The following is a 20623-nucleotide window of genomic DNA, read 5'->3' as shown; positions in this document are numbered from 1 at the left end:
AGTGAAAGGAATGAGGATACAACAGCACATCTTTACTGAGAAAATTATACTTTTCCTACAGTTTGTCTCTGTTTGCAAGTTTCTTTATGAGTCTCATTGACTAAGACTAAAAGACAGTCTCTGTCTGTAAGAGAGGGCATTATGGAGGAAGAGAAACCTCTCTTATAGAGGAAGGCAAGGAAGAAGAGTGTTGGAAAAGGAGGTTAAGTGACCTAACCTTTAAAGTTAGTCATAGGGCAAGAGAAGAGGTTAATTATAGTCACTTTGCTAGGATTAACCAGAGGACAGCTAGTATATTCCTTATTTTAAATTAGTAAAGTGTCATTCTGAATTTAATCAGACTTCTTTCTATTTTTTTCCCCTATAGGTAAAGAATGTAGTCTATGTCTAGTTTTCTCATCAGCAATAAAAAATCATTTTTCTATATTTTGATCTTCGTGTACTTGGTTAATAGGAATCTATTCCTGACAGATGAATCTTGTTTTGTTTCTGTTTCTGAACATGTAAGATTAGTGAGTAAACTCTGGACCAAGGTAATTCCACCCTGTGAGGAATGTCAGGTAGCCAGCCAGCCTCCCTCTCTAAATAATGTTTACTCTTTCTTCTAATAGCAAGACAGATGGGGAGAGAACAGAAATTTGAGAGGAATACAGAAAAGCTTATTTGAATATGGGAAGAGATATATGCCTATAATGGCTTTTCTTGTCTGCCACCTTAGCATAGTATAGTGTATATACTTTTTTTTTACACTTTTAAATTAGACTGAAATAGCAGAAATTTAGAAGATGCTCTAATGTAAAAGAGAAGGCAGATGTAAGTATATATTGAATAATTGGTGGTTTGTAAAACTTATGAAATGTCTTTATCATTGTATTACTGAATCTTGGTTTTTTAAGCCTATGCCATCATTTTTTTATAATACTGTAACTATCTGAAAGGGAAGAATCTACACTAAAACTGAAACATCAGCTAAAGTGAACTTCTATTTCCTTGTATTTGTTGTAGAGATCTGTGGTTAGTTTGAATGATGACCTAATCTATGTCAGAAGCAGGTAGGCCATTTATCTAGGACACAGCCCATTTTCACACACATAGTCACTGAGGCTGAATTATTTGCTATCTCATTGGATAGTATGGATTGAACTTGAGTCTCTGATAAATGGTCATCAAAGCAATGAATCTTTGGGACTATGAAAAAAAAGAACATAACTGAAAAACTATTAAACCAAAATGTGTTTTCTTAGAACGAAAAAGAAAACCCACCAGACTATTTCATCTGCTGCCTAGAAACAGCATGCAGTAATATTTTGTTGTTTTCCAAGTATGTAGAATATGAACAGTGCCTTTTGATGCTCACTTTATAGCTGATATTTTACATAAAAATATTAATAGAAAAAAATGGTATATAAGTCTATTTTTGGTAGTGTATATTTTTAAAGAAATTTAGCCTTAGTAGAATTGGTCCTGTGTAGTTGGACAATGTATTAAGGAGATCCTGAACTTTCTGAACAAATATCAAGATATACATAGGCTATTCTTAGAAAATTTTAATTGTTATTATTCTCTATAAAATTATTGCTTCTGTCAAGTTTTGGGGTTGAGATGGGAAGAAGCTAAGAGGACTTTTGCCCTTGGATGATTAGAATTCAGAATTTTTATATGGTTCAGTCACTTTTTGGTCAAAATAGCACTTTGTGAGCTAACCTATGAATTGAACTAAAATTTATAACATTGTTTTGATGGGCTAATTGCTAGTTTATGGCCTGTGTTTTGAAACACACCACATTTATAGCTTGAAGGGACTATTGCCTTTAGCCTAAGTACAAAACTTAATATTGTTTTACTCAGATTGCTACCTACTATATTTCTTTATCAGTGAAAAGTATAAGTACAACTATAGAAGCCCTCTATAAATATAATATCAAGTTTCAGAAGCAAAGCCCATATTATTGATAAATGTACAAAATACCAATTGAGTTGGTTTATTTTCCATTGAGTAAAGCATAGTGAAATTGGTGTTTATGTGCATTGATCTTGGGTTATCCCTAAGAAACTCCAGGGTTCAGATTAACCTGGGTGTACCACCCATGTCCACTCCAACCTTCATGTTTATCAAGGTAAAATTGTGTTGAAATAAACATTGGAAGATGCCCATGGATTAATTTCTGTGGAGGGAAATGTGGAGTGTAATCTTTTGCCTTGGTGAAAAGTAATGTCAGCAAAGGAAGGTAGTGTGGATTGTTAGGTGAAATCAATTTCTGCTACTCCTGTCCTGCTCCAGTTATTCCATTTTATGACTAAGTATAAGAAGCTTATAGGGGACTGATCTGCCCTGTCCTTGAGTAATAAATATAATAAATACTAGTCTGTACTCGTCTTAACAAAGCCTAAAACAAACATGAAAAGGAACTGTCTGATCCACAAGTAAATTAACTGTCTTCCAGAACAAAATTTCACCCCTCTCTAAAGAAAGACAACAAAATCTAAGCAAAATAATTGTAATGAGTCCACAATATCCAATATAAAAAGATTCCAAGACATACCAAGAAATGTGATTCAAAGAGAAAAATTCTTTAATAGCAAAGGTCCCAGAAATGATAGAGATTATGGAATTAAGAAATCTAAAATATATGTGTGGAAAGATAAATAGATAAATACTCCCCATTAGTTTCACTCTACCCACCTCTTTCCAAGGGTGGGCCAGACCTAGTAAAAACTTCCAAAGAATAGAGTAAGGGAAGGGAATAATAGTGACTTTACAATGGAAAAATCTGCCAAATGATACTTTAACTAAGTGGTGATGGTTACTGTTATCAGTGATGTCAGGTGAATATCATGTAACTCCCTCATATAATGTCACTTAAAGCACCCTTCACCGCTATGATATTAGTAGCAAAAACCCATAACCCCATTATAATCATGAGGAAAACAACAGACAAACCCAGAGTGTGAACAGTTTACAGAATTTCTGGCCAGTACTCTTCAAGATTGTTAAGGCTATGAAAAACAAAGCAAGACTGAGAAACTGTCCCAGACCAGAGGAGGCTGAGGGGACATGAAAACTAAATACAGTGTGGTATTTTTTTATTGGATCCTAGAATAGAAAGGGGACATTAATGAAAAAACTGGTGAAATCATAATAAAATCTAGAGTTTAGTTAATGGTAAAAATAAATGATGAAAATAAAAAAACTTCTGTGTAAAAAAAAGCAGTTACAAATATATTCAGATATTTAACGGAAAACATGAACAAAATAAGGAAGCCCATGGGGAATCTTAATACAAAAATGGGAACTATAAAACAGAGCCAAATGAAAGTTTTAGAACTGAAAATTATGATATTTGAACTGAAAACTTAACTAGATGTGCTTAACATTTTATTTGATACTGTAAGAAAAAGATCAGTTAAACTAAAGACAAGGCAATAGAAACTCTGCCAATGGAAGCACAGAAAGAAAAAAGTCATACAAAATGAACAGGACATTAGTCAGCTATGGGACAATGTCAAGTATATATGACATAATACAAAAATACATATACTATGCAAACACTAATCATAAGGAATGTGAAACCCCAATATTAAAAATGGATGAAATAGATTTCAGGAATATTGGCAGAGATCAAGAACGTTTTATAATAAGAGGTCCAATTTATCAAGAAGATATAATAATCCTGAATGTACATATGCTGAATGTATATATGTCTGTGGTAGACAGGCTAAGTGTTCCCTGAAGATGTCCATATCCCAATCCCCAGAATTTGTGAATATGTACCTTACATGAGAAAGGAACTTTGCAGAGCTGATTAAGTTAAGGGTCTGGAAGTGGGGAGATTATCCTGGGTTATCTGAGTACCCAGAGTAAATACAGGGTTCTTAGAAAGTAGAGATAGGAGAGATCAGAGAATGAAACATGATGTCAGAAGCAGAGGTCAGAGTCAGAGAGAGAGATTTAAAGATTCTACACTGCTGGCTTTGAAGATGGAGGAAGAAGGGGCTGCTGGCCAAAGGATGCATGTAGTCTCTAGAAGCTGGAAAAGACAGGGAAGTGGATTTTCCTCACAAGCCTTCAGAAGGAACTCAGATTGGTGTTGTTTATTTTAGCCCTCTAAGATCTATTTCAGAATGGTGACCTACAAGACTGTAAGGTAATTTTACATGTTTTAAGGCACTGTTTGTAGTGATTTGTTATAGCAGCAATAGGAAACTGACATAGCATGAAATAATAGAGATTGTAAAATAGGAAGCAAAAACTGAAGGAACCAAAGGGAGAAATAAATTCACAATTTATAGCTGGAGATTTTAAAATTTCTCTCTCAGTGATTGATAGAACAATAGGTATAAAGTCAGTAACTATATTGAAGACTGGAAAAATGCTATCAACCAATTTGATTTTAGGATTTTCTATGTATAACATCATGTCATCTACAGATAGTGACAGTTTTATTTCTTCCTTTTCAGTTTGGATTCCTTTTATTTCTTTTTCTTGTCTGATTGCTATGGCTAGGACTTAAAACTATGATGAATAAAAGTGGCAAGAGTGGGCATCCTTGTCTTGTTCCTGATCCTACAGGAAACTCTTTCAGCTTTTCACCATTGAGTATGATGTTAGCTGTGGGTTTGTCATATATGGCCTTTATTATGTTGAGGTATGTTCCCTCTATGCCCACTTTCTGGAGATGGTGCTGATAACATAGATGTATAAATTTATTAAAACTCATGAAGCTGTATACACCTATTATCTGTGTATTTTACCATATGTAAGTAATACCTTAATAAATTTTTAAGTACGAAAATAGTGATTGATTTCAGCACCTAAGTATTTTCTCTTCTTTTACTTTTTACTTGTGGGGGCTTTGAATGTTGAAGGTGATATTATACGGAATTAGTTTGCTTTCATTTAAAGGTTGCTATTTTTGATATAAATTATGAATGAAGTAAAATAAACCAAAGAAAAAAACGTGGCCTAGGAAAGGTCTATATTTGTATCAACATAAAAACACATGGACAAATATGAACAAACCTTACTATTAATGCTAGAGGCGGAGGTCAAATAGATAAGTATTTTAGCCTGTTGATCCTCAGAAATAAAATATACTCATTGAACCCCAGTAAATTCCTATTCTGCTCTCATTGTTGTAACAGGTATACAGAGGTGAGAAATAGACAGGTAAGAAAAAAGGTTTGGTGAGCTCTCAGATGGTTACTGAGGTCCATGTTGGTTTTCAGTTACCTTTTCTAAATCAAGTCTTCACTCCATTGACTGTGAAGGACCGTGACCTGAACCTGAGGTAATTGACGGAAATCAGGAGTAAAGCATTTAAAATTGAAAGGAGTTGTATTCTTATCTTTAAAGACAGTGAGCAGGAAGGCAGGCTGCTCCTAAGTGATGAAGAACTCTAAGAATCTATAGAAAGAATTTTGGAAACTTTAAAGGAGAAAAAAAGTAAATAAGTTGAACTCTGAAAACTACTGAAAGAAAGAAAAGAAAAAGTCATTTTTATCCTCCATGACAATATACAAAAATTGATAACATAACATAGTCAACAAATTTAGAAAATGGTGACATACCTTTTCTCATTCAGATTTTAATAAATGTTTTTATGCATACCTACATAGTTTTATTATATCAATAAATGTAATCAACTCAGTGGTTGTTTTTGTTGCATGTGTGTTTTATTTTCAGGCATGCTTTTCCCCCTCTTTTCTTGGCTCTCCTCAGCCCCATCTCCTTCCCCACAGATCATCTCCCTCCATACCTAACATATATTAACAATCTAATATGTATCCTTTCATATTTTTCTCTGTTTTCATATAAATTTTTGTGTTGTTCGTGAATTTTTTTTATTGATTTACAGAAATGAAATCCTATTATAAATGCTTTTTGGTATATTGTTTTTCTTGCTCTACTATATTTTGATGCTGGATGTTCAGCCAAGTCAAGCTGATGTGGGTTTCATTCATTCTTTTCAATAACGGAAGAAGACGATGTATCATAATTTTTCAGCCATTTTCCTAATGACATACATTGGATTTCATAGTTTTGTTTACCACTTTTGTTTATGTCACTATGAAAAATGTGGCTATCATTATTTTTAATAAATAATGTAAGCCTGCTTTCCAAAGGGGTTTTACATTTCATGTTTTCACCAGCAATATACACTTTTCTTTGCATTCCTGTCAGCAAAAGGTGTTATAGCTCCTTATCACATTTAAGCCTGATAGTTGTCTTCCAGAGTGTCAAGAACTATCATGGACCTGAAATTTTACGTTACTTGCAAGGTAACAATTTATCTTGCCAAAATTTCCTGAATGCTAGCAGAAGACATGAGACGCCTGGGTCAGAGGCAGAGACCTTTATTACAACACAATGAAGAGAATAAGCATCATGTTAATGTCTGTTCCCCTTGCCCCCAAGTTTCTCGAGGTGCTGTGGACTTAATTGTGTCCTTCATTCGTGTATTGAAACCCTAACCACCACCACCACCACCACCAGCACCCGCCCCTGCATTGTGACTGTATCTGGAGATAGGGTCTTTAGGAGGTAATTAAGTTTTAATGAGGTCATGAGTTTGGTGCCCTAATGTGATAGGACTTAAAAGAGAAGAAGAGTGATCTCTTTTGCTCTCTGAGGATACTGTGAGAAGGTAGTCAACTACAAGCCAGGAAGAGAGCTCTCACCAGGAACTAAATCTTCTGGCACCTTGACCTTGGACTTCCCAGCTTCCAAAAGTGTGAGAAATGTATTTCTTAGGGTTAAGCCACCCAGTCTGTGATATTGTATTATGGCAGTATGAGCAGACTAAGCTAAGAAGCCCAGGCAGATACTGTGCACCCACTGAGTTTACATCCCAGTTGAGCAACCTCAATCTTCAGGAACCCAAAATGTTTACAATGGACAGTTAAGTCTGGCCCTTGCCCCAAAGGTCATCATTATCTTTATTATACTGGACAGTAAACAAACTTGCCCTTTGCTCTGAAGCAAGACACTGTCTGTCTCTTCCAAGGCTGTTCTCTATACAAACATCCTTGAAAAGAATGTCTGGAACAAAAGGGCAATTTTGCCTTACTCTGAACTCCTGCAGAAATATCAACACCCAAAACAAAGTTGTCATGATTATCTTATGACTTGGTCCTTCAATCTCTTTCTGTTACACTCTTCTTTATTCTGTCATACATTCAATATACTGTCTTTAACAGGTATCTAACTTTAAATTTATTGTACATGTTTAACACCTTTTTGAGATGTCTTTCTCACAAGCTACGTCCTTACTCATTATCTCTACTTAACATAGCCTGTGAATTTTGCCTGTATCTCATACCCTGCTCTCAGTGTTTAATGTTTCTTTTGGTTTTCATCTATCCCCATTTTTCCCTTATCTTCTATAGCAGAATTGAATATTTTTAGATAATATAGAAAATTCATATTACATATATGTTCAGGATTTTTGGGGGGGGTGAGGTATTAGAAAACATATTTCTGTTAGGTGCTGATAATTCATCATAGGGGAATGATACTTTTATAGGGTTTTTTCCCAATTTCTGGAAGAGTGTCCACTTTTTTGTTCTTATAATACATTCCTTTTAAAGTGAACCAAATAATAAATTTTTAGTACTTATGAGAGGTCATTTTAACCACCCTCTCCGGGAACAGTAAATTTTGCTAACCTTGATTATGGCCCCACTGAATGCCGTTACTAGGAGCTGAGGCAGAGTTCACTGTTTTACAAAGTCTAGAGATCTCTTTTCTATTTAGTTTTGAAACTAATTGTGGAAGCAAGGAGTGGGAGATAAGGAATAATTTTCAGCAGAAATAGTTAATTTCATCATTTATTCATTAAGTATACATTCAGTTATATAATGTACTAGGTACTCCAGGTTTATAGAATTAGTAATACGTATGTCTACCTAAGGAAATTTATTGTCTGGTAAGTGATACATTACAAATAAATGGAATTCCTACTAGGCCTGTGATAGCAGAAAACAGAGAATTGTTGCATCTGCTTGGGAAGTCAGGTTTTACAAAACCTTGGCTTGGCCTTTAAGGATGAGACTTTCACCGTGGAGGAAGTACTAGGTAGTGGCTTAGAGCACAGTGGTAGAAGCCTGATAGACTTGGCTATACCACTTACTAGTTATGTGATATTGACTAAGTCATCTAACCTCTCAAAAATCATTTCCTCATTTATAAAATGGTGAAAATATCTATTTCATAATGCCATTTTGATAATGAATTGAAATAAAGCTCTTAACATAGATCTTGGCATATAGCGAGCTCTAATTAAATTGTATTTGTTGCTGCTGTTGCTATTACTGTCTACTACTACTGTAATACAAGCACCCTCACCACCTCCTCTACCAAGCTCATTAAGAGTTTGCTTTCCAGATAAGACCACCAACACATGGAAGGCATGTAAGCATGAAACAGCATAGCATGGTTGAATGAGTGTATGTTGTGTGACATGGTTGGAACATGAAATATGTCTGAAAATATTCAAATATGATGAGGCCTTGCTCTAAAGTAGATTTCAGTGTGCATGACCAAGAGCAGATGGATATAAGTGCTGATAGGGAGATAGAATCTATTGAACTTGTTGACTGAGAGATGACTGAAGTCAAAAGGAATGATATGTAGGCATTAGGATGACTCAGATTTCTGTGTGGTTTTTGTGATTCCCTTTAGCAAAATAGTGTGTAATGGACTAATGGTAGCTCCTGAGGGGACAATAATGAGTTCATTTTTGGATATGTTGAATTTGACAATTTAGAGGATATTGTTGTGGAGGTATCTAGCAAGTGGTTGGATATGAGTCCAACTGTCCTCTCCATGTAGAGGTAATCACCGCTAATGTCTTTTCAGTAGATTGCTAGACTCCTGTGTCATTTAGTATTAGAAGCAGTGGTCATGGATGAAATCCCTCACTGTAAAATGAGAGGGCTGAGAATTCAGCCACCCTTCTAAAATCCAAAGAATGTCAAATTGGAATACACAAAAAAAGGAAACTGATGTAGACATTCTTGAGAAATGTAGGGGACAGTTGGGTACATTCAGGGATAATTTGTGGAAGTGCAGGAGTAGGAAAACTTCTCTTGGTAGTTCGCTGTCCATTGATAAAAATTGTCCAATTTAGTGGTATAAAGTTGTATGAAATATTCCCTTATTATTCTTTTAGTCTCTGTGTAATCCATAGGGATGCTTTTTCTCTTCTGATATTGATAATTCCTGATATCATTCTTGATTTTGGTAATTTGTGTCTTCTCTCTTTTTTGCCTGATCAGTCTGGTTAGAAGTTTATGTATTTTATTGATCTTTTCAAAGAGCCAGTGTTTGGTTTCACTGATTATTTTTTCTCTATTTTTCGATTTTCTGTTTCATTGATTTTCACTTTAATTTTTATTTCTTTTCTTTTGCTTACTTTGGGTTTAATTTGCTCTTATTTTTTCTAGTTTTTTTTAAGGTGGAAGCTGAATCATTGATATGAGACCTTTTTTCTTTCCCACTAATATAGGTGTTTAGTGCTAGAAATTTCCTTCTAAGTAGTACTTTAACTGCCATTCCACAACTTTTTATATGTCGTGGTTTCATTTGTATTCAATTCAAAATACTTCCTCATTTTTTTCTCAGACCCATGGGTTTACTTAAAAGTATACTGTTTCGTTTTCATATTTTGGGAATTAAAAAAAAATCTTTCTGTTACTGATTTCTAATTTAATTCCATTGTTGTCAGAAAATATACCTTTATATGATTGGAATTAACTAAATTTATTGCAGCTTGGTCTTTGGCTCATAATGTGCTCTATCTTTGTAAATGTATACTCTCCTGTTGTTGGATGGAGTGTTCTATAGATGTCAGTTCATGTTCAGTGTTCTTGTTCAAGTATTCATATCCTTACTGATGTGCCATCTACTTGCTTTATCAATTATTGAAAGGGAAATGTTGAAATCTGTTTATAATTGTGGATTTGTGTATTTCTAGTTTCGGTTCTCTCAATTTTTGCTTCATATATTCTTTAAGCTCTATTATTCAGTTCAGAAACCATTAGGATAATTATGACCTCTTGAGGAAATGATCTGTTATTATTATGAAATGACCCTCTTTATTCCTATTAATGGTTTTTTGCTCTAAAATCTACTTTGTCCAATTTGATGTCTTTTACCAATAATTCTATCATTTGTGTCATTTGATTAATTAATTTCTCTCCTCATTATGGGTTATATTTTCCTGATTTTTTTTCAGGCCTGGTAATTTATGAATTGAGTACCAGCTGTTGTGAATTTTACCCTGTTGTGTGGTGGATATTTTTGTATGCTATAAATATTTTAATTCGTTTTTCTAAGATACAATTACGTACCTTGGAAATGGTTTGATCTATGTGGATCTTGCTGTTACGGTTTGTTAGGCAGGACCAGAGCAGCATTTAGCCTAGGGCTAATTTTTCCCCCTCTACTAAGGCAAAACCCTTCTGAGTACTCTAACCAGTGCTCGATGAATTATGAGATTGTTTTTTGCTCTGGTTGTGTGAGCTCTGCATATTGTTCCCTGTAATTTGGGGGAATGATTCTTTACTGGTCTCAGGTTGTTTTCTTAAGCTGATCAGATCTCACCTGAAGACTGCAGATCTCAGGAGCTCTGCTACTTTTCAGCTTTCTCCAATCTGCTACTCTATGTTGCAGTTTTAGCCCCCTTGATCTCATAGTACTTCAAGCTGTTTTCTCTGTTCCTAGAGACCACTATGTTCCTGCCTGCTCCGGGGCTTGCAGAGTCTCCTCTGGCAGAGAGCTGGGGCAGTAGGTGGTGTCACCACTTTTTTTTCCTGTCTCTCAGAGATCACTGTCTTTCACTGCTTGGTGTTTCATCTCTTAAAAACAATTTTTTCCACATGTTATATCTGTTTTAAACATTTTTTGTGTACAAGGGTAAATCCAGTCCCTGTTAACTCCATCTTGGTCAGAAGTTGAAATATGCTGACCCTTGAATTTATTTATTTATTTTTTAATGCTGTATTGTAGTTTTCCTTTTCATTTTTCTGTCCCTTTTTGCTTTGTGCTATGTTTGTGTTCATGTGTTCCCAGAATCTTAGACTGTATGTAGTTTGTGAGGTTGGGCTGACTCTCCATCCATCAGTCAATGTCTTCCATGTTCCCGGCACCATGTTTGGTATGTGAATAGAAAGATGACTAACACCAGTGGCCTAATCTCAAGAAGCTCCAGGAAGTAGGAACTCCAATCTAGCGAGGGTGTGCAGTGTTACTGAGTTATGCAATGAAATCATGTTAACCCTCAAATCTTATTTAAATAGCACTCATAATGTTTTCTGTAATATAGGTCCTTTAAAAAAATACCTTTTTGGAAGATTATATCTGAAGCTGAATATGAGCACAGTATTTAGTTTGATACTCTAACATGGAAGCAAATAAGAACCTGTACTAGTCATTTATAATTGACTCCAGCTAAACAAGATGAGTACTTAATAGGAGGAAGAAAGCTAAAAAAAATAAAGTGGAAAAGTATTTCCCTCTAATTAGGAAGAAAGTGTCCTGATTTTAGCGTCAAGTTCTAATGTAACTTTTTCCTTTTCCTTTTGCTTTTTATTTCTGTTCTCTGTTGTGTTTGAAGAACAAAAGCAAATTTCTTGAAGATAAACAAAGGTTTTCCCTTTAATTAGTTTAAATAGGTTAAATAGGTCACCAGAGAATCTTCCAATGACTAAACCATGTTGTATCTGCTACAAAGAGATAAGTAGACTGATATTACTCTAATTCGAAGATTGGGTTTCCTGTATGTAGGGAGGGCGTTTGATACCAATCTGAGATTGAGATTGAGTTCATAAAGTAAGAATTGGCATCGAGAAGAAAGATAGTTTGTGTCCATTGCTTGTTTTAAAAGTATATATTATACAATATTCCAGCACATTTAAAATTAGGTGGTTTTTTATTAGTGCTGATTTAAATTTAACTCTTTGTTCAGGAATAGACAACTCATGACCTTAGAGAGTCAGTGTGCAGAATAATAGCTAAAAACATTTTGTAACTTGAATTCAGTGACAATGGCATGTCCTTCTCACAAGTTTTTGAGAAGTAACTAGGAATTTTTCCAATCTAAATGGAAAAATTATAAGGTATTATTTATATTACCATTTCCTCATATCATACATGTAAGGAAAATTAACTATAAATGTTTTTGAAGAAAAATAATATGGATATTGTTAGCATAAAAAATGCAAAAGTGATTTTGGGAGTAGAAAGTGAGGCAGACTGGTATTAAACCATTTTGGGGAGAAAGTAGCTAAACTAGAGAAATGTCTTTTTTGACCTTTTTCTAATTTTGAATATAGATTAATGCATAAATTAATGCATGTTTATGTTTAATTTACCTCAATAAAATGAAGGGTATTGGTCTAATGATTGTTTTCTCAAGGCATTTGAATTAGACAAAACTCTTTACTGGATAAAGGTAATAAAAACTTGATAAGGTACCAGACTGTATATTTTTTTAGTAACATTTTTACTACAAAATATTTAAAATTTTCTTTGTACGGATTTCAAGGTAATTTCTGTATCTCTATACTAAAATCATATGGAACACTTTCACATCTTGTTCATGGTAAAACTGACATTGTGGCTTTATTTTTATTATATTTTTATCTTAAAAGGTACCTCCAAATCCAAATGTCTCTATTTTAATTCACGTACTTATCTAAGTTTATTCTACTCCTTTTCTGAAAACTTAATACCTAGCTCTTTATGTACTGTTACGAAAAATAAAGTAAGATGCATTCATGTTGCTTATTATTCTTCCTTATTAACCTTTTGTGGTGTATCTGGGTTCTTCTTTCAAAAAAAAAAATCACATTGGAGATATAGTTTAAATTTAAAAAAATCTAAAAATTAGTTAGCTGGTGTATAAATACCTTCTTTGTTCTGCTTATTCATTATCATATTTGGCTTTTGACTCGTTAGGATATATACTAAATGTTAGTTCCATAAGAGGTGGCTTTATGATACATCATTTAGAATGCAAATTATTTTTAAGCTGAAGAATATTGAAAATAAAACAGAACCAACTGAGTCTGAATTATTTACAGGCCAAGGGCTTAAAGGTGCACTACTCCAGCACAAATATTAAATTATGAAATGGGAATTTCAGTTTGCCATAAATCTGTCTGCCATAGCAGCTTAAAATAAAATAGTTTTACCTATCTAAAGCAACATCAATTTGCCAGTCATTGCTTTATGTATCAAAGAGCGTTCTGTGAAAGTATCAATATCATTGGTTAATATAAATGAAATTAATTTTTAAAGCTGGGCTAAAGGTTGACATCTGAAAAATTGCATTACTTTGCAGAAGAGAAATTTCTGTCTTCTAGTGAAATTTCAGGTCATGAGGGCAAGTAATTTTCACAATCTTCAATGGGAGCCAGTGAAATATGAACTTCATTGTCACCTAGCCCCAAAGCGATAAGATAAAATGAGCTGATACATCATTTGCTGTGGTTTTATCATCTCCCTCAGTAATTGGAAGAGAAAACCTAAGAGTGTATGTGTCTGTATGCTCCCCTCTTGCTCCTCCCAGCTGCCCCATCATCCACTCCCAGGCTAAAACCACTTTAGCCCAATCAATACAGAGGTCACATAGCATTTTATTTATATATTTAAAATTTTTCATACTGACTAAGCTGCCAAGTAGAACATTAGAGTAATGAATATGTTTAATTGAATTTTTCACCCATGAAAATGCTAAGAAGAATACTGTACTGTATCACAGAACTAGTAAGCAGAAGGAGGAAATTTACTATATAGATGAAAAATATCAAATGACTCATAATTAATTTAAAAGGTAATTTTCTCTGTATTCATAACTTTTATACTTTTGTTGTCATTGTTCTGTTCTTTTCCAAGTTTGGGGACATTCTGTGTGTTCATGGATATATATTAAATAACAAAATTACCATCTTAAAATTTCTACCAGAGTCAAGTATATGCCATTTTTCAATTCAAAAAGACCTCTAAGTTTTGTTTTAAGAATATATCTTTTAAAACTTTACTAACATTTATATAGTTGATGATGAAGTACATCCTTAAACCAACTGGAATTCAGTATTAGAATAAATTTAATGCTGTGCTTTGGTATCAAGCTTCAGAGAAAATTACATGCAGCAAAATCCAAAAACTATGTTAATAATAGAGTGGTACAAATTTAAAATACTCGATTAAAATTACTTTAAACTGTTTTGGTAAAATTGCAATTATCGTAAATAAAACATATTTGCACATGTATTTAGTGGTGAGTTGATAGACTATTTTTAGACTAGTGTCTTATTTTTTAACATGTGTTTTCATTTTAAATATATTTCAAATATTTACTGTTTTCCCATATTAAGGTATAATCCTTGTGACTAATTTATAATTATGTTCCATGAAAATGGGATATGAATATTTTCTACCTGTGGTATCATTATTTAACTGATGGCATGATTAGTTTATATTTTGTATGCTAAGTTTAAAATGTTTTTCTTCATGTTAAATATATATCCATATACTTTGGAAATGGTTTTGTTGTGAAATTTTAAGTACTATTGTTTGTATATTTTATCTAATTTTACTTTTATTATTGAATTCTTCAGAAATCAGTGTGGAATTCTCTGAAAGAGTAAAACCTCTCCAAAAATCGGTGAATATTTGGGACTAAGATATACAGTGCTAGCTGTAAACATTAAGAATAGTGTTTCTAAAAACACTTTTTATTGATTCTGTATGTGCAGACGCCCATGTAAATATTTCTTATTTTTGAGGTTAAAACATTTGATCACTTTTTAGTACCTTTCCCTTTAAAAAGAATTTGAAAACATTTTATATTTATTGAGGGTAGATTTTGAAAACAAAACCTTTTTTTACTTATGTGGAACAAATATGGCTATATTTTCAGAGACTATTTTAAATCTATTTTTTGAACATACCTAATATTCAGTAAATAAGAGTATCTTGCAGTTGGGCAATAAATGCAGGTTTCTTTTTTATTCTTTCATGAGGATGAGAAAGCAGAAGAAAGTGTTATTTGGATAAATTCATTAGCTTTTCAAAATGAATGGTTAAAGGTGAAAAATACTTTGCTTTCAAGCCAATTAATGCAACAGGGTGAAGAAATTTTCCCACGTATTCATAGTATACTATTTGAAGTGTAGAATAAAAGCTGTGTACTATTCAGGCAAAATAATAAATCCTTTTTCAGAGTCACAATTTTCAGATAAAAATTTTAAAGAAAATATGTTTGATATTTTTAATGTAAAGAAATAGTATATATGCTTTTATATGTATGTGAGTATATATACATGTATATATTAAATACTGATTTCTTTTTTCCTCTCTACAACCTTATGTCAACATTTAACCAATAAACTATCTTTGTTCAAACAAATTATTAAAATATGAAAGTTGAATTCACTAATAATAATACTAATGATATGAAAACAAGGTGGTAAACATTCAGAGAGAGTGCTGAGGGCTTAAGCTTTCAAGCTATTCAAGACTTGTGGTCATAACTGCAGAGCAATGGTAATGATACGGTTTCCATAGCAACTGATTCATTGGAGGGCTAGACCTCTGTCTAGGGTGCTGTCAGTGTATGTAGAGTTTCAGTGAACAGAAAGTCCCAAAGAAGGGTCTGCTTCTACCTAATCCAGTTTTAATTGAACTCTAGAGACTTTGAAGTGAAGCCTCAGACCAGGAATATACCAGTCCAATAAGAAATAAACCTCTTGCTGAGCTAGGCCTCAGCTGCTTTTCAGTACTGACACCTTTTCCTAATGAATACTTAAAAGAAATGTTATTATATCAATTTCAGCTAGTAATTCTGTTAGTTAAGAGATTCTTTGTTTCTATTTTAAATCCCACTATCTTGACCATAAGTGTAGAATTTCATTTGTTACTTTTTTTTTAAGTCAGTCTAATTTTTTGTGTGTAAGATTTTCAATTTTGATAGCTTTGGCAATTTTAAGTGATTTTCTGTCTCTCCTCCTGTTTCTTTTTCTCTAAGTTTTAAAACACTACTTTACCTGCTTATATTTAACGCTGATTGCACACTGTCATACATTCAGTATGATACCATTGATATCAGGTTTGAAAACATGTAGAACAATTCTGGATATTATTTGTGGATGTGTATGTACTAATAGTATAAAAACTTACATGGGAATGTTAAACCTCAAAACACGGATAGTGATTGGCTCTGATGAAGGAGGAAAATGGGATCAGGAAGGGTTATACATGGGAATTTCAACATTATCTGTAATGCTTTATAAGTTTTTAAAATATATAGGACAGTGTAGCAAAATGTTAGGATTTTCTAAGGTTCAGTAATGGGTACGTGGGGCTTATGTCATTTTCTGTAGTTTTGCGTATATTTGACATTTGGTAATAAAACAGATTTTAAAGGACCATACCACTTGCTATATTTCAAGTATATTTTTAAAATAACTATACTGCTTAAAGGAATGGGATATAAATTGAACTTTTTGATTGATTGGAAAACTATTACATGAAAAATCTTGTAAGAGTGTTTTAGTATACTTCTGCTAGTAATTGGAATAGTCTAGAAAATAATTAAATCTTTAGTTGCATGGCCATGATCTTGCAATGATTGCCATCACCATTATGAGCAACAATACTTGTTGTATAGCTTTATAGTATATAAGAGGTAGAATTTTCAGACCAGTGTGTGATATTTTTAGCGTATGACAGAGCTTAAAGCCTAATGCTTTGTTGTTTGATTTTCCTCTTTCACTTTTAACACAAGTACAGGAAAACAAATGTAGTTGATTAAAATTTCTGATGAGCTGAGTTCTAGTTTAACAAACATTTAAAATGTGGCAATGTAGTATATAAGTAAGCTCTGGACATTTGGATTAGAAAACCTGGGAGGAGGCCAGACTGCCACTACCTTCCCAAGGGACTTTGTATTAAGTATTTATCTTGTTTAAGTCTCATTTTCCTTATTAATAGTTGGATAGATTGGGCTACAAGTGTTACAGAACATGTATTGGATTCTCTACTACTTGATAAGTTAAGTATGGCAAACTCAAATACCAATGGAAACTAGACAGATAGTAAATGAGTGAATGAGTGGAGACTGTTTCAAAACCGAGAGTGCACGCCAGTGGTACTATGTGGCGTATATAGATCTAGGTTTGACAGATGCTCCAGTTTTTCCTTAGAAACCAGAAATCTGAATATTTATGTAAATAACCATTTTCTCAAGTATTTTCAACTACTTGAAATTTTGGGAAAATACCATACGGCCCCCCCAAAATTAATGTGGATCATATATGGAATTCTGGTTGCCATCCATTGATTCATTTTAATCATTCAAAAACATCTACTTTGTGTCAGACCTTGTTCTAGAAGATGGAAATAGAGTGCATTCAAAGCCTTTGGTCTAATAGAACTTAGATTCTAATATTCTAGTGCTGAAGAGAGGCAATAGACAAGCAAGGAAATATTGTAATTTCTGGTGGTGATAAGTGTTACAAAGGAAATCTGATGAGTTTGGGGTGGGATGAGGCAGTAGTGGCGGAAGTGGGGTTTAGATCCTGTGGCTTCTCTAAGGAGGTGACATTTGAGCAGAAATGTGACTGTGAGGGTGAGCCAGCCATACAAAGATCTGGGAGAAGAACATTCCAAGCAGAGGAGAAAGCAAGTATAAAGGCCCTGAGGAAGAATGAGTTGGGCTCATCAGACAGTCCCAGATGTAAGGCTTTATAAACAGTTATAAAGAGCTTCAGAGTTTATTAGGCATATAATGCAGAGCCACTGGATGGTATTAAATATACGAGTATATGATCTGATTTGTACTTAAAAAGTTATATTTTTTTTGGCTTCTCTGGTCATAGTAGATTCTCCAGGTAAGATTAGAAGGAGAGAGACCAGTCAGGAGGCCACTGCAGACTCTGGAGCCTTGGAGCTACTGGTTGTGGTCGGAGAAAGGGGTGCATGTGACCTCTGGTTTAAGAAACTATTTGAGAGTAGAACCGATGTTTTGTCCTCTTTTTTTCTCCTAATTTCTCTTGATCTTACTTATATAGGTATTGATTGTATGAAAGGGATAGTAGGATTTTCTCTATCACCTGTTTTAAAGCTGAAAGTGTGATTAGTCCTTTGGGACTTTGAAATGTTGTCTTGTTTTTTCAAAAAACACCGAGCCTAAGAATTGTACCCAGTCTTTCATTTCTAGATTGTATGGTACCAGAGATAGAATAATTTCTGTAGAAAAATCTAAATACATATTTAGTGAGTTAAATAAGGTTGCTTTCTCTTTTTTTCCCAAAAAAATCCTCTGTATTTTGCATTGAGGAATGTAGTTTTTTTACAATTAAGATCTAGAAAATGGAAATCAAAAACAAACATTTTTGTAGGATACATTCTTACTATTCATTATTTTTCCTCTCTTTGTTTATCCTGTCTTTGTCCTTACAGTGCAATATCATAATCAAATGTCATTTTATTTGTATTTTTTAATGGTGGTTACTTTTGAGAAATTTATCTTAGTTGTTTAACTTAATTTGCTGTCACGGATTTTCATCAGTGTTTGATTGCAAATACATCTCATTTTCTTCATTAATATTCTGTGACGTACTAGTGTGGAGAAATTCCAGTTCTTGTTTTCATTTAACACCTTCATAATTAAGCTTTTGAAATGAACTTTTTAAAAAACAAAACTTGAATAACAAAGCAACAAAGTGGCTTAGGACTAAAGACAGGATTACTTTGAGTTGGCAAAGATTCTAAGCCATTGCATCTGTCACATGGGATGACAAGAATTGTAACAAGTCACTCTGACAACCTCCTACTCCATAGAGAGATTACGCTGAGTTCATTCGCAGGTTTGTGTTTAGCCTAGCTGACAAGATGATACTTAACCTCTCATACAGTCAGTCTTTGTGCTTTCTGAATGAGTGACTGTTGCCTTAACAGTGACCTTATAAGTGTGATTTTTTGAAGTTATGAACTTAAATTTGTAATTTTAAAGTATGCAAAAAGTATTTCTGGATATGTTATAATCATATTATATGAAACTGAAGTTTATATGTCATCTGTTAGCATGTAGAACATTCTTTTGAGGTCTTCTTTTTAAGGGTTGTCTAAAATTTTGCTTTGTATAATATGACTCAAAAATCAATCAATCAGTAATGCAATATGTATTTCCTGAAAAGCAGTAGACTACATCATTGCCTTAAAAGGCCCCCAAATATATTTATAAATAGATGTGTTACAGTTTTGTTCTGCTTTTTCATTTAAACATCTTTTTTCATGAATTGCAATCTATTTTCTTAGTCACCCTCCAAATTATTTCAATAACTATTCAGTTCTTAGAAATTATTTTTCTTAATAGGGACTTTTCTGTTTAACTGGGGGGAAGAACAAAAAAATTCTATTGTTACTTACTCTGGATTCTTTTTTTCCTCACTAGATCCTGGCATATACAGAAGGGCTGCATGGAAAATGGCTGTTCTCAGAGATACGATCGATCTTTTCTCGTCGTTATCTTTTGCAAAATACAGCCCTGGAGATCTTTATGGCAAACAGAGGTAATACGTTGCAGACGTATATTGTTACAAAGCTAAGCTCCATCTCCTTAAGATTTCATTTTGAACATACCATATTGTTTCCATTTAGACAGAATTTTGTAGCCCACTCTCTGTCCTACTGACCTCTTTTTGAACCATGTGCATCTTCATGGTTTTTCCCCCTTTGGTCACTCTTAGAAATATCTGTAGTAATTTATTTTTCTGGCCAAATCACAAATTAGTGCAGTGCTTTATAAATATGGGGGATAACTACCCATTTAATCAGTCGTAGAGTTTTCATATTGCTCTGATGCTTAAACTCCTTCTGGAAGGTGGTTGCATTTCGAGAGGGGAGAGGGTAATCAAATGATTCATACATTTATTTAATTTTTTGTCTAATCTATTGCCATTTATAAAGGGACCATCAGAAAATGGTACTGAACTGTCCTGGTTGCTTTGTATTACATCATTCTTGAAAGAACTAAAATTCGATTTGTGGGTTTAGAATTGAACTTGGTGAAATTCATTAAGACAAAAAAGAGAGACAAGGTGAACTTGAAGGAAAAGCATCACTGGGTATGAGTGGAGGCATAAAAGGAGAATATGTGAAAGCTTGTGATTTATTGTACATACTCATTTCATTTAAAAAGATTTAAGTTTTCTTATTTTGTCTTTCTATAATCTACAAGTTATCATTTAAAAAATCTACACATAATGTATATTCCATACATATTTTCTTTTTTAATGAAATCATGTGTTTTAGGGTACGCAGATTTTTTTAGGAAAAGATGCTTTTCCCTTCCATATTTGGTCTTCTCCCACACACATACCTCTTTTTCTAATGTAAACATTATTCGTCCAGGCAAATAATCAAGTGAATGTTTCACACTTTAGTTCAGTCTGCATTCTTGCTGTCCCAAAGGCGTTTCGACCTTACAATATTTATTACTTGCTCATCTTCATTTTTTTTCCTTCTTTGAAATTTCTCATGCGTCCTTGCTTTGCATCTTTGTTTTTCTGTTGCCTTTCCCTCATGGCCTTGGTCACCTGCCATAACCTGAGTTTT

General features: G+C 33.5%; 1 protein-coding gene across 2 annotated transcripts in view; it reads left to right on the top strand.

The window, feature by feature from the left end:
- LRBA (LPS responsive beige-like anchor protein) overlaps positions 1-20623 on the top strand; it is a 733083-nt gene that overhangs the window by 492945 nt on the left and 219515 nt on the right. For both annotated transcript variants that reach the window (XM_060012133.1, XM_060012132.1), the window contains exon 41: positions 19461-19578. In XM_060012133.1, coding sequence (XP_059868116.1) covers positions 19461-19578 — 118 coding nt within the window. The remainder of the gene's footprint in view (positions 1-19460; positions 19579-20623) is intronic.

This window comes from Delphinus delphis, chromosome 5 (genome assembly GCF_949987515.2).
Source record: "Delphinus delphis chromosome 5, mDelDel1.2, whole genome shotgun sequence".
In the NCBI taxonomy this organism is placed as follows: domain Eukaryota; kingdom Metazoa; phylum Chordata; class Mammalia; order Artiodactyla; family Delphinidae; genus Delphinus; species Delphinus delphis.
This window is presented reverse-complemented; position numbering and strand designations above follow the sequence as displayed.